General features: G+C 22.1%; 3 protein-coding genes across 3 annotated transcripts; 2 read left to right on the forward strand and 1 right to left on the reverse strand.

Moving 5' to 3' along the window:
* Positions 1-908: 908 nt before the first annotated feature.
* Positions 909-6,821, reverse strand: PVVCY_1102380 (tyrosine kinase-like protein, putative; the record flags this gene model as incomplete). The annotated part of the gene is made up of 1 exon (XM_008626139.1): positions 909-6,821. One exon carries the CDS (start codon positions 6,819-6,821, stop codon positions 909-911), a length of 5,913 nt encoding a protein of 1,970 aa, XP_008624361.1.
* A 4,152-nt stretch (positions 6,822-10,973) lies between these two features.
* PVVCY_1102390 (ribonuclease H2 subunit A, putative) lies at positions 10,974-11,840 on the forward strand (the record flags this gene model as incomplete). Its single annotated transcript, XM_008626138.1, has 1 exon — positions 10,974-11,840. One exon carries the CDS (start codon positions 10,974-10,976, stop codon positions 11,838-11,840), a length of 867 nt encoding a protein of 288 aa, XP_008624360.1.
* A 1,942-nt stretch (positions 11,841-13,782) lies between these two features.
* On the forward strand, positions 13,783-15,264 carry PVVCY_1102400 (hexokinase, putative; the record flags this gene model as incomplete). Its single annotated transcript, XM_008626137.1, has 1 exon — positions 13,783-15,264. One exon carries the CDS (start codon positions 13,783-13,785, stop codon positions 15,262-15,264), a length of 1,482 nt encoding a protein of 493 aa, XP_008624359.1.
* Between the last annotated feature and the right edge of the window lie 1,114 nt (positions 15,265-16,378).

The raw sequence follows: 16,378 nt of genomic DNA on the forward strand, positions 1-16,378 counted from the left end.
TTAATTTTATTTTTCTGCAATATTTTCAACAAATTTTTTGACAATTTTTTCTACTGCTTTATCATAATTTTGGAAATTATTTATACATTTTTTACTCCTACCATTTTATATACGCGCATATGTTTTGTACCTGAAAATGATAACAATTTTAACCGCCATGAAAAGGCAATAGCAAGGCTTCCTACATGGGCATTATATAAATATATACATACGTGCAAATATTATAATTAAAAGAAAGAGCATTTAAAGATCATTTTTGTGAATTTTTTTAAATGGTAAATTTTATATTGAGAAACATTTTTCACAAGTTTAAATGGATAAACGGAAAATGAAATTCTATCGATTATGTAGAAATGAATATATATAGCTATTTAGAAATTTTCCAAAAAAAAAATTATATACACCTATTTTTCTGAACGTACAGAAATTTAAATGGACACTTGGCCATTACATAATTATTTTCGCTTTTTTTTTTATTAATGATTAATAATTATTTTCGAAAATGCGTTTTTTTTCAAAAGTTTACTATAAGAATACAAAAAAATTTACATATAAAACAGTGCACACATAATAAACTACATATAATACAACTACGTATATATGGCGTTGTATCATAAACATATTAAATTATTAAAACAGTAAGGCATGGAAGAAATAAATTAATTGAGAATAAAACTGAATATATAGAATAAGCTAAAACAATAATAAATAGATGATCAATCAACAATGAACAAATTAAAAAAACTAAAGGCAATAAATACTAGCATAAAAGAAATACCAAATAGGATACTAATAATATAATATATGCACACATTTTCAATTAGCTATCTCAGCTAGCTAAAATGAATTATGCATATACATTTATGGTGAAAAAAAAAAAAAAAAGTTTATTTAAAAAAAAATTTTCGCTATTCAACAACCTTAATTTTTTTTAGTGCTTTGTACATTTCATAAGCACATGGACGTTCTTCTGGGTTAAAGCTGAAACATTTTTGTAAACATTTTTTTATAGAATTTGGTAAAAAGCTTGGAATATGTGGAGTTCTTTTATTAACTATTAATTCATGACGTATTTTAGTATTTTTTGAAAAATTATAATATGGATATTTACTACAAAATATTTCAACAATACAACAAGCTAAACTCCATATATCAATTTTTTCAGTAACTTCGGATGTACAACTAAAAGTTTCAGGAGCCATATATCTGTATGAACCAAAATTACTATAAAGTTTTGAATTTTTAAATCGTGCTTTTCCAAAATCACACATTACTAAATCCATATTATTATTTATTAAAATATTTGATGTTTTAATATCTCCATTAATAATTGGGGGATTATGTGAATGTAATTCATGTACTATAGAGCACATTTGCATTGCCCATTCTAATCTTTGTTTTTTATGAATTTTATTTTTATTTTTTAAAAAGTTAAATAGATTTCCTTTTGCATAATATTCTAATAATAACATTAATTTATTATGTTTTATACATATACCATAAAATTTACATATATTAGACCTTTGTAAATTTTTATATATTTCTATTTCTCTTAAAAAGTTTTTTAAATTTTTATTATCTTTTAAGTCATGAATTTTAATAGCAACAGGTATTTGCATATAAACTTCATCTTCTTTGTTACCATTATCTTCTTCTTCATTTACTTCTCTTTCTTCATTATCTGGTCCTTCAAAATCATTTCCTTCTCTATTTTTTTTATTTTCATTATTACAATTCATTTTTAATTTATCTTTTTGAATATATGTTTTTTTTTCCTGATTTTTTATTTTATTTTTTGTATTACCATCATCATCTTCTTCCTCGTCTTCTTTATTTCTTTCATTATTTTTATTTTTTGATAAATTTAAAATCATAGTTGTTTTGCATTCATCGGTATTATTTGAATTTAATAATGTACTATCTCCTAAACCCTGATTACTTGAATTTATCATTTTGCCTTTATTTGGATTTAATTGTGGTTCATAATTTTGTGCTACATTTTGTTTATTTAAGTTGGCATTAGTATTTATATTTGCATTTGCATTTGTAATATTATTTTTGGTGCCACTATCACCTGTATTTACCATATGATGAATACTACTATTATCATTTACTCTTGAATCTTTTTTTTTTTCTTTATCAATTAGATTAGCATTATTATTATTATCTTCATTGATGGATTCATCAGGGGCATGATTGTTCCGATCAAATGTTGTATTTTTATTTTTTGGATATGAAAAAATATTTTCATCATTATTATTAGTGTTAATACAAATAAATTCATCTAATACATTAATTTTGTTTTGTAATAAAATGCTTTCTAAGTCGTCATCAAAGTTTTGATCATATTCATTAGGGTTTGATCCACGATCAGTAAACGATACAATATTGTTTATAAAATTTGAATTTTTTGCATTTTTACATAATGAGCAATAACAATCTTTTTTTATGGTATGATATTTTTTTCTTAAATTGAAAATAAATTTTAAAAATCCAAAAATTAAAGCATTAACTAAATGGTTCATATTTAATTTACTAAATGGTATAATGGATAATTTGTTCAATCCATTTTTGTGTTTATTTATTTCATGTTTTAGTACTGATGAATTTTTTAAAACTTTATCACTATTTAAAACATTAAAAACTGTAAAATGCTTATACTTATTTAATGCTTTATAATCATCAATAAATACAATTTTAAATATTGATTTATCACTATAATAATGAAATATATTTTGGCTATCAAATATATATAAATAATCTTTATTTAATGAATAGGTTATTATATTTTTACTTTTTATATATAAAAAATTTAAACTATTATTATATACAATATTATTATGATATATTTCAACTAATAAATAGGATATAATATCATCATGATATTTTCTATTTAAATCTTTATTTATACTTTGTAATTTATTTATTATTTTTTCTGCTTCATTAATAAAACAATTTTTTCCTATAACTATATCATCACATTTTTTATTTCCATATATAAAATTTAACATTGTTTTTTTTAATTCTTTTATTTCTAATGAATGAGCACATTGGTTTGGTGATCCATTCCCTTTAGATATATATTCACGCTCATATTGTTCATTTTTTTTTACATGCTCATTATTTTGATACATATTATTATCTCCACCGTTGATTATATTTTGTAACTTATCATTATTGGGATAGTTGAAAATGTTTGAATTTTTTATATCATCTTCTATATCATAATTTGTTTTTTTTTTTTCTACATTACTACCAAATAAAGAGAAATTATTTAATAATTTATATTTTGCTTCACCATTACTACTTATACTATATCTATTGTCTTCATGTATTTGATTTGCAAACATTTCATTATGATCTTTATTAACTTGCTCAGAATAATTTACACAATTTTTATCATTTCCATTATATTCTTCATTTATTATTTTTTTTTTTTTCAAAATATTTTCGATCACTGATTTATCTTCTTCTTTTAAACTCATTCTCACGTTATACTCCTTTTTATTATAGTCAACTTCATTATTATTATTATTGCATGGAAGTGGGTTATCTTGATTATTGAATGTTTCAAAAATTTTCTCGATCATTTTATTTCGTAGATAATCCATTTGTTCTACATATTCTTGTACTTTATCAAAATCAGCATTACAATTTAAATTAAAATTTTGACAATCATTTTGAAAATTATTTTTATCTTTTATAAATCCACATTTACTATGATTAGTATTATTATTAGAACTACAATTTGTATAGTTACCACAATTATTACAATTTTTATTATTAATTTTCATTACTTCAGCATATAAGCGACGGAAATGATTTTGCTCATAATTTGGATTTTCTATGTCCTTTTCTCTTTCATTATTATTATAGCAAATGTTTAAATTTTTATTTCCATTTTTCTGATCTTTACCATTTTCATTATTACAATTGTCATTATTTTCTTGTTGCTTATTTATAAGCATTTTTTTTCTTTTAATTTGAATATTTTGGTCAGCCATCTCATCCTTTTCAATCATATTATTATTTTCTTTTTCAACATTATGATCATCATCTAATCCGGTATGTGTATCGTTGGTATATTTTGAACTTTGATCAAGCATTTCTTCATATTTATTTACTTTTTTTAACAAAATTCCTTTATATACAACTCCAAATCCACCTTTTGATAGATAAGATTGAATTTTAATATTATGATAGTCTATCAATAACTTATCACTTAAATATAATGAACATATATTTGCATTTGTCATAAATATTATCTTAGATATTTTAGTAAATATATTTACATTTTTTAATGGATAATATAATTTTATATGTTTTACAATTATATCATTTTCACCTAAATGTATAATTGGAATATTTAACATCCTTTCTTTTTCTAAACATCTTCTATATATTTTTATATTACAATTTTCTTTTGTTTTAAATATTTTATTCTTTTCATCATATACAACATTTTCATTATTTAAACAGTTTTCTTTATAACATGTAATTGAATTATCACTACTACTATGGATAATATATTTTGAATTATTTTTTGTGCTATTATTTGTTAGAGCTCCACCATTTAATAATGCTGGTCCTCCTTCCCCTGTCAATCCATTTCCATTCTGGTGATTTCTAATAATAGAATGTGCATCAACACTACCTCTTTTTCCATTATTATTTTGAAAGATATATTTTTTTATTTCATTATTATTGTTATTACTATTTTGATTGGCATTTCTATATTTTTCACTATTGGTACTACTACTGTTTGAATCATCATCGGAATTTTTCATATTATAGTTATTGTTTGAAGTTGCCATATTATTTTTATTATGCCCATTTTGCATGTTTATATAATTCTCTTGAATTAATAATTCATCTTGACCATCATCATTATTATATCCTTTTCTTTTTGCTTCTTCAAGTTTTTTTCTTTTTTCTTTAATAAAATGTATCAAATATTCTTCTTTTATATAATTTCCATAACATGCATTGTTCATGTTATTACTATTTTTTTTAGCATAATTATTATCATATCCAATATTATTATTATTATTATTATAATGGGACATATCATTTTCTTTTCCTATTTGGCTGTTAATATTATTACTAGGAAATATATCTTTTTTATTGAAAAATATATCATCATATTCCATCATTTTATTACAATTATCAGTGTTGCCATTTACCATTTTTTTCGAGCTAGCTTTTATTAATCTTTTAATATGTTGTTCATCTTCTTTTTCTTTATTAAAATGACTAGATGGTATACCACGAGATTCATATATATCATTATGCATTTCATATTCTCTTCCAATACCATATATATCATCTGTTTGATCGATTTTCATATATGCATTTAACTTATTTGCTCCGTAATTATTTTTATTATTAAGGTTGTGATTGTTGTTGTTACCATTATGGGGAGTCATATTTTTTATGTGCATACAATTATTTTGTTCAGGTGAATTTTTATGATATGTATTTTCATTATTATACCCTTTTAAAGCATTAGCATATATAAAATTTCCACTTCCATTACTACTATTTTGAAGGCTTTGATTTTTTTTTTCAAATTCTTCAATTATAAAACTATTTTTTTGATTTATTCTATTTTCAATTTTATCCTGATTAATGTCATAAAAACAGGGAATATTATATCCTTGCCCTTTATCGGCTTCTACACCTCTTTTTTTTTTATCATAATTATAATATGGAACATATGTTGGGTATTCTGATTTATTTTTATCGCCATATCCATTTACACATGATGAAATATTTTTTTCCATTCCATAAAAATTTTGATTATTATTTATGACTTGTTCAGAATTTTTATCCATTTTGGGGAGTGTGTACATATTATTTTTTATTTTTTCATAATTACATGCATGAGCAAGGTATTCTCCATCAATATTTTTTTTTTCTTTATCATAAACAATTTTTTCTCTTTTCATATTATTTAATCGATCCTTTATATCCATATTGTTATGAAGTTTCATATTATTGTTAATAATTCCAATATTTTTATCACTATTAATATTTTTATTACTATTTCTTAGAAGAAAATTATTATAGCTAGCTTCATTTGGCATTCCAACATTGCTGGCATGACTACTATTGTTGCTAATACTATTTATTATTTCATATTCAGAATGATTTAACATTTTTTCTGCTTTATATTTATTATTATTATTGTTACTATTATTAACACCATAATGGATTGATATGTCATTATTTTTATATGCATTATTATTATTATTATTATTATATTGGTTTGGATTAATATTTTCGCTACCTATATAATGATTATTATTATCAGTATTATTATTTTTTCCATTTTTTGGTAAACCATTTTTACTTTTAAAATTTAAAAAATCAAAACTTCCTAAAAATTTTTTAACATTATTAGTTATATATGCTTTATCAGAATTTTCAATGTTGCTCATATTTTCATAAATAATTTTATCATTACTTTTATTTTTCATGTGAAAATTAAGATTTATATTTTTGTCATAATTATTCATAATAATTTTATTACTGTTAAGGTTGTTTATGATTTTGTCATTATTGTTATTGGCATTACTACCATTTTCATTGTAGTCATTTATTAATTTTCCGTTGCCATTTATATATGTCAGATTTTTATTATCTCCTGAACAATTTCTATTTATTAAAAATTCTCTATTAAATTCTTTAGCGGATATAATATGGCTTGTTGTGTTATAATTATTTATTTTTTCTTTTACATGAATATCATTTGTATCCACTTCATTTTCATTTCCATAAAGTGAAAAAGCGAATAAATTATTATTATTATTCTTAAACATTTTATTATGTTTTGATATTTTTAATTCTATATTTTTTGTATAATTTTTTTTATATACAATTTTTTAAAATATTGTTTCTTCATTTATTTCAAAATAATCTGTACTGTTCAGAATTTTTTTACATTCAAGCATTATTGAATTATTTATTATCACTATACTGCTAATTATTTTTTTGGAAAGGTTTATATATATACACATGTATATAATTAATATGTTCTTTGATAAACTACTGAAAATTATACTACTTAATGAAGATATACTATTTTTTTTACATAAATAATATTCTTAATAAGTTTATACAACTTAAGCATACTCTTCAAATATTCAAACTTCTGTTAATATGAATTTTAAAATAATTTTGTATTTATTGTCTGTATAGTCGGCATATTAATTTTGATGTATCCACAAGATTATTTACGCCGTTATTTAGATATTTAATTATAAATACATATATTGAAATTTTCAAATATATGTTAAAATATTTAATTATTCAGAGTATCGGACAATTAATTATTTAATTATTATATTTTTGTCTGTTTTCTTTATCTATACATATCCAAAGGATATATAAGGAACATTTATATATACATAATTGTGTATATTCAAAATATTATTAACACATTCATATAATATATGTGTCTATATGTTTAGAATAAAATGGCTAATACTTATATGACTATATATATACATAACACTTGAAAACAATATTATTTTTTTTATGCATAAAAAGGGGAATACAAATAAAAATATAATATTTAATTATAAAAAAAAAAAAAGTTATTACATAAGTATATAAATACGTTCAAAAAAAGTTGTATCAACTATTAAAAACTAAACGATTACTATTAAATAAAAAAAAAAAAAGAGAAAAATATGGTAGCACAAAAATATAAAATACATACATATATACACGTGTTTATACTTTCTAATAGATTATATATAATAATTTAACATAGAAAAATTATAACATGTTTTCTTTATATATTTTATTAATTAGTCTATTATATAAAAAATAATAATGTACAATAATAAAACAAATTCCTATGTAAATATATCTATATACATATACAATACCAAATTAAAAATAATAAGCATATAGTTCAATCTATATTTTAATTAAAAAGAATATTGGAAAAAAAGGCATATACATATAATATTATTATAAATCATAGAAATATTTATAGCTAAAGCATAAAATCTATTAAAATTTTAAAAAAGTAGGCATAAAAAAATGTGATATACAATATAAACACAAGTATTATTATATGCTATAATAATATATATCAACTTATATGTATTATTTATATCTATACTTTTATGACTAGTAAAAATACGAAAAAGTTATTTTTTTTTTTTTTAAAACATCCTCAATGTAATTATATTTAATAAAAGTAGAACCTTAAGCTAACATATATATATGTGGGGTAATAAATAAGTTATGCATAACAACATATTAACATATAAATATAGTTGTACATAATCTATATAATTAATTTTTCGATATACAATATATTAAAAAAAGAAACAATATATATCATGAAAATTATTAAAAACTAAAAAACAAAAAGTAAAAAAAACACAAAACTTAACAGCGGTATAATAAGGTAATATTTTTTAAAAAATCCCCTTTTTTTATTTTTTTTTTTTTCTCGAAATATTATATATTTTATATATACATAAAAAAATATATATATTAATATTAAACATATATTATTGGGTACTACCTCTTAATAAGAAAGAGAAGGAAGGAATTTGTATTTTATTTATAAAACTTACAAAAAGTACACGCAATAATAATATATATATCTAATATTAATAATAAATAAATAATATATATATGCTATTTTATTTATTTTTTTTAAGCATAAAAAAATTCAATGTTGGTCATATATTATTTTCATATGCCTATGAATTTTTTTTTATTTTTTATATGAGCCATAAAAAAATTAATATTAAACATAAGGGAAAGTCAATAATAATAAATTTAAAAGGTAAAATATATAAATATATAACAATATATATTATTATACATATTAACAGAGTTTTAGTGTCGTCACTAGTATTATTTTTAATAAGATTATTTATAAAGTTGTTTTTAAGTTTATACGACCATTTTAGCTAAGGAAAAAAATGTCCTTAAAATAATAATATTGCTTGCATATTTTTTTTTCTTTTTTTTTTTAATATTAAATCACTTTTTTGTTTTGTTTTGTTTTTTAATTAATAATTTTTTTCTATAACCTTTGTTTAAATAAAATTAAGAAAAAAATATTCTTTAAAATATTTTGAAAGTCTTTTTATTGTAATATATTTAAAACCCAAAACTTTGAACAAATTTTGTTGCCTTTTTTTAATGAAAAAAAATATAAAAAAAAAAAATAAATGATGAAAAACAATAGAGAAAAAAGTGAGTTTAATATTAAAAAAAAGAAAAAAAATATCCAAGCAATATTATTATTTTAAGTACCTTTTTTTTCTTAGCCAAAATGGGTTGCATAAATATTATTATGTACTTTGTGGTGGCACTAAAATTTTGTTCTTATAAATATGTCATTATTTAATATCTTTTAATTTTATTATTGGTTTTTTCGATATATAATAATAAATTGGGGGGTGAGAGGGAAAGGATGGCAGATCATCTCAAACTTTAACACCGTAGCTACTTGTTTATTTGCTTCTCAATGTTATTACTTTTATTTTTATCATTATTTGGTCTACCTTTTATTTTTGCCATTATTCAGTGCCACCATTTATTTTCTTTGAGTTGTAAAGAAGTTTGTCATAGAGACTATAAGCAATTTTTGTTGGTGTTTAGTTGAAAGAGCTATAAATGTATATATATATATTTTATCCTCTGTTTCAAACCAAAATAATAAATAAATTTTAATGAATAAATGAAATATGTCTTAAGAAAAAAAATGTTGGTAATAAAGAATTTTAAAACGGCAACTTATATAGCCATATATTATGTATATGCCTGATTATTTAAATTTAAAAAATGTTATATATTATTTTTCATATTGGTGTTTGCTCCAACTTTTTAGTATAAAAGATTATGTAGTAAGAAAATGCCAATACATGCTATTTTATTGTGCATATAAATTGAATAAGCAAATGATATACTCTTAAAGACAAACCCATATATATGTGTATGCTAAATAAAAAAGGGTTTTCTTTGTTTTCTTTCTGGTATTTTCTTTGCTTTCTTTGCTTTATTTGGTTTTCTGATTACCCAGTACAAACATAACCGAATATGTACGGCGATCAGTGTAGGGTAGATACATTAACTATATGAATTTAAGCAATCTTAGTAAATATACATAATAAGTATATACATAAATTAGTCACAAGACACAAACTTAACACTATTATAACAAGTGTCAAGTCATATAAGTTAATAATAAAAACCCTTATTTTATTTATTTTTAAAATGTTTTATAATATTCAAAATTTTAAAATAAACACACAAAAATGATAATATAATTCGGGAAGTAATAATTGCTATGCTTTACCATTTACTGAGGATTTTACAAATGTAAATATGTTTTCATTTTTACTTTCATTTTTACTTTCATTTTCACTTAATATTAATATGTCTCTCGAAAAGAGAAAATAATAAAATTTTAAATAGAAAAAAATAAACACATTTTCAAAGACCTAGAAAAGTAAAAATAATATGCATATACTGTTTAAAGAAAATTATTATTTAAAAGTAAAATTATAACATAAATTATGACCAAAAAAAAAAAATATTTTTTTTTTTTAAATAATATTATATTTTCGCTAGATAGCTATTATTATATAATTTTTATCCCATATTCAATGCCACTCGAGGGTCATTTTAACATTTCTAAAAAAATACACACATATGTTTTATACTAATCAATAAACAAATTAGGCATATATTTTAATTATATGGAAATGTATGAAGCAAAAACATGAACATTAACTATGGTTTAGTTTCAAATTTTGTGGAAAAACAATAAAAGATAAATTATTAAACGAAATAAAATATACACAAAATGAACACACAACAAAAAAATAACAAAATATTTTATGGCATACATATAATAGTCCTTTAATACGCAGAAAATAACTTTTTATTTTATTATTTTTGTTTTTTATTCCAATTTTCATCCTTTATCTTCTCAAATGGAGCCTATAGTCATTGACAATCTATACGAGTTTGAAAATGAGGAAGTGAGATTAGGAATTGATGAAGCGGGAAGAGGACCTGTATTAGGGCCTATGGTTTATTCTGGTTTTTATTGTAAAAAAGAAGATGAAAAATTATTAAAAGAAATGAAAATCGATGACTCCAAAAAAATAAGTGAAAGTGATAGAGAGAAAATGTTTTATAAATTAAATAATTCTACACTTCCATTTGGATGGAGAGTACATGTGTTAATGCCACAAGATATAAGTGCAAAAATGTTAAAGAAACAAAAATATAATTTAAATGAAATATCACATGATACAGCTATATCTATAATTCAACATGTTTTAAATCGAGGTTGTAATTTAACCGAAGTATTTGTAGACACTGTTGGTAAAGCAAGTGTATATGAAGAAAAATTACAAAAATTATTTCCACATATAAAATGCACAGTTAAAGAAAAAGCCGATTCTTTATATCCAGTGGTTAGTGCTGCATCAATATGTGCTAAAGTTACACGTGACTTTTTAATAAAAAAATGGAAATACGAAGAACAAATTGTTAATATAGATAAAGGATTTGGATCAGGATATCCAGGAGATCCAGTAACTAAAAATTTTTTAAAAAATAATTTCGATCCAATTTTTGGCTTCCCAAGTATTGTACGTTTTAGTTGGTCAACTGCTGATACCATGTTAGAAAATTTAGGAGAAAAAATTGAATGGTATGATGAAGAAGAAAGCAACAATTCAAAAGCTATAAAAAGGAAAATTCCTTTTGATTATAGCAAATTACAAAAACCTTTAATTAATAGATCGCAGTTTTATTCGAAAAATGGATTAGATCTTGTTAGCAATTTATAAATGATAAAAGCCGATACAACAGTAATGAAGAACATATCCGATATAAACTTTATCCCTTCATTAGCGAAATACATTCGTGTAATATATGTGCAAACAATATGTACAATCATATGGAAATTTGAGGGAATTGTAAAATTCCTATATTTTTTTATGTCCTGTTCAGGTAATAATAAGCCAAAACAGGAGTTTAATATTTTTTTTTGGTGACTATGCAATATTTTTTTAGGCATATTTTTTATGCTAAATTATAGTAAAACTTTTTTTTTTGTCAAAGGACAGTAAATTTTTAATTTATTAAAAAAAAAGAAACTGAAAAATCGTATTTAATGTGTAGCCTGATAAAATTTTGTTTTATTTATGGCCCAAAATAAAATTAAATATAAAAAGGAGAAAATGGAACATTAAGATGGTTTATTTATACAACATTTAGGTTACTGTATGAATATAAAAAATACGAGGAATATAAAAAAAAAATAAAAACTACTAGCTAATATTAGAAATTCGAATATTATGCATGTTTTTTTTTCGCTAGCTATATTTTTTATTTATATTTTTATGAATTTTTACGAATATTTGTAACTGGTTAATTATTTATGTAATTATTTGTTTTTTAATTTTTGAATATTAATTAAGCTATATAATAAATTGAGCCATAATAAATTTACGAGGCAAAAAATATACATTATAATTATGTGCCATATTTTTTTTCTCCATATAATTATTACACAATAGTATGTTACAAATTATTATGTACTTAAACATGAATATAAGTTTTACATTTTACTTATTTTTTCCAAAAAATTAATTACGTAAAATATTATGTTTCTTTTGTCTTAGTTTATATTATATATGCTCTAATTTTTGACACTTTATTATATATATAAAATGCATAATCTTATTATATATAAATTTGAATATATATGTTATTTTCCTTGTATGCATATAATATTTCATAATTATATATAGTGCTCCTTATTTATATTTCCGCCGTCCGTTTATGTAATTACTATTTAATATATATACATATTTTTATGCTCTCTTTCTCTTTATTTATGTTCACATTATTTTGAATAATTTAATTTTACCCATATTAATAATTTTGGTAAGAATTTTACTCTCTTTAGGTATTTATTATGCATTATATATATATATGTATTACAATATTTCGGTAATTTTTTTTTTCGCAATTTTCACATTATTATTATTATTTTTTTAAATAAATTTGAATAGCCATACATACATAATAAATAACATAATTTCCACCTGTATATTTCAAATGTTTAAGTAATATTTTTTTTCTCTCGATTTTTGTTGTTTGCTCTCTATATAATATTCCATAACATTTTTAATATCGAAAAAAAGCTATATTTGCAAAAAAAAAAAAAAAAAATTATTTATTATGCAATTATATAAATTTCCATAGCAAAAAATAAAAATAAAATAAATGTATACCTTTATATATAATATCTGCATTTAGGCAAAAATATATGCGAAGCTCTCTAAATATTACATAAGAGTTTTCGCCATTTTTGACCTTGCATAAAAAGTATATATTTGTAAAAATTAGTACTTACCAATTGTTTTATTATTTATAACAGTCACAAGAAAAGAAAAATACAAATGTGACAAAAAAAATAATAATTACTAAAAAAAGTGAGCAAAAAAAAAAATGTTGATTTAGTTTGATATCCATGAAATGCATAGATAAGAATAAAATATATAAGTAAAAATATTTTGTAACGATTTATCATTGAGCTTTATAGTTTTTTTTTGAAAATCCATATTCCACAGAATATATATATATATGCATAGTTAAAAGTAAAGATCGTAATTTTGTGATCTGCTTTGCATAAAATATTTATAAGGTATATATATATGTTAGTAGTACAATAAAAACATTCAAAAATAAGTGTATTTAAAATTTGAATGTGCTATTTTAAAAATGAGTGAATATAATTTGAGGAAAGATGATGAGTCTCCGTTTTATAAACTGGATACAATAAAATGTGAAATCCCAATAAATCCAGAATTTAGTAAAAGGATAGACAAGTTTGTCAACCAGTTGCGAATATCTTATGGGACATTAGAAGAATTTGTTGATAACTTTGTTTATGAATTAAAAAAGGGTTTAGAAGCACATCGTAGGCACCCCAATTTATGGATTCCACATGAATGTAGTTTTAAAATGTTAGATTCCTGTATTTCTGATATACCAACAGGACAAGAAAGAGGAACTTATTATGCTATTGATTTTGGTGGTACAAATTTTCGAGCAGTAAGAGCATCATTAGATGGAAATGGAAAAATAAAAAGAGATCAAGAAACATATAGTTTAAAATTTACTGGTACATTTTCCCATGAAAAGGGTTTATTAGATAAACATGCAACTGCTTCTCAATTATTTGATCACTTTGCTGAAAGAATTAAATATATTATGGGTGAATTTAATGATTTAGATAATAATGAAAAGAGTGTTGGATTTACTTTTTCATTTCCTTGTACCTCTCCATCTATTAATTGTTCTATTCTAATTGATTGGACAAAGGGTTTTGAAACAGGAAGAGCAACTAATGACCCAGTAGAAGGTCGAGATGTATGTAAATTGATGAATGATGCTTTTGCTCGATCTAGTGTACCTGCAAGAGTTTCATGTGTTGTTAATGATGCAGTAGGAACACTTATGTCATGTGCATATCAAAAAGGTAAATCTGCTCCTCCATGTTATATTGGTATAATTTTAGGAACAGGATCTAATGGTTGTTATTATGAACCTGATTGGAAGAAATATAAGTATTCAGGTAAAATTATTAATATTGAATTAGGAAATTTCGATAAAGATTTACCATTATCACCAGTTGATTTAGTTATGGATTGGTATTCAGCAAATAGAAGCAGACAATTATTTGAAAAAATGATATCAGGTGCATATTTAGGTGAAATAGTTCGAAGATTTATGGTTAATGTTTTACAAAGTGAATCATCTAAAAAAATGTGGCAATCTGATAGCTTTAGTTCTGAATCAGGTAGTGTTGTTTTAAATGATACTACTCCTGATTTTAGTGAATGTAAAAAAATAGCTAAAGAAACATGGGATATGGATTTTACAGATGAACAAATCTATGCATTAAGAAAAATATGTGAAGCAGTATATAATCGTTCAGCAGCATTAGCAGCTGCTACTATAGCTGCTATAGCTAAACGTATAAAAATTATTGAGCATTCAAAATTTTCATGTGGTGTTGATGGCTCATTATTTGTAAAAAATGCATGGTATTGTAACAGATTAAAAGAGCACTTAAAAGTTATTTTAGCTGACAAAGCTGAAAATCTTATTATTATTCCAGCTGATGATGGATCAGGTAAAGGAGCAGCTATCACTGCTGCCGTTGTTTCATTATCTAGAAATATGAAGCAATTACCATAATAGCAAACCAACGCAAAAAATGCAAAAATTTGGAAAGATATAACCAGGTTTATACAATTTTTAATGCTCACAAATTTTAGACCTAGAAAATTTTCCTATTGGGGCTTTCCTATCATTTTCTTTTAGCCCTTAGTTGTGTCATTTTTTTTTTTTTTTTGAAGATGAGGGTTGGTGACAATGGCTCCTATACATATAAATAAGCTCTTCGCATTTTTGCATTAAATCAATAAATGATATGAACAGATATATCATATTATATGTGTAAATGCATATGTGCTTTATATTCTTTGAGCCAATGCATGCATCTATTTATGATGTACCACTATCATATATAAGGAGCCCATTCATATGTCTATAAAAATATGTATATATATATTTATTAAATAAAATTTGTGTGACTATGCGAAGAAAAAATATCCTTTTTAATTTTTTTTTTTCTTCTTTTTCTTATTATATGCTTTTTAATAGAAATTTAGGAATTTAAACGTTAGTTAGATTTAAAAATGTTATTAATATTTATCACATTAATTTGTGGGTGGTTTATTTCCCACACATTATAATTGATTCATGTATTTCTGTTCTTATTTATTGTCACCATATTGGTGAATTGAAAAGGTATCACAAATATGTATATGTATGTAGGGGATATATCTTAAAATTGTAGAAGCATATTCGATATGTATGTATAGATAAGAGTACATATTATATATATAGTCTATAAGAGAGTGGTAATTTGCAATATAAGCATTTCAAATGTTTACTATAAATTATTTAGAAATATATTACTTTGTCGTTGTGATTGCTTATTTTGCTAATACCATTTTTATATAATATTTTAATTTTTGCAAAATAGTTGGCTATTTTTATATTTAATATATTTTTAGAATATATGAGTATATTACACGGTGAAAATGGGAGTATAAATAAGTGTGAGCCGCTTTTTAAATTGGGTATATTTTTCCTCTTGTGTTATATTATATATATTATGGAGGCACATTTTTTACATTATTTTTTAGGAGCATCATAAATAATTTCTATTATTGGGTCTTCAATTTATGTTAGAATTAAATATAAGTTTTACATAATTTATGGAACACAAAATATGTTTGTTTGT

This window comes from Plasmodium vinckei (genome assembly GCF_900681995.1).
Source record: "Plasmodium vinckei vinckei genome assembly, chromosome: PVVCY_11".
Classification (NCBI taxonomy): domain Eukaryota; phylum Apicomplexa; class Aconoidasida; order Haemosporida; family Plasmodiidae; genus Plasmodium; species Plasmodium vinckei.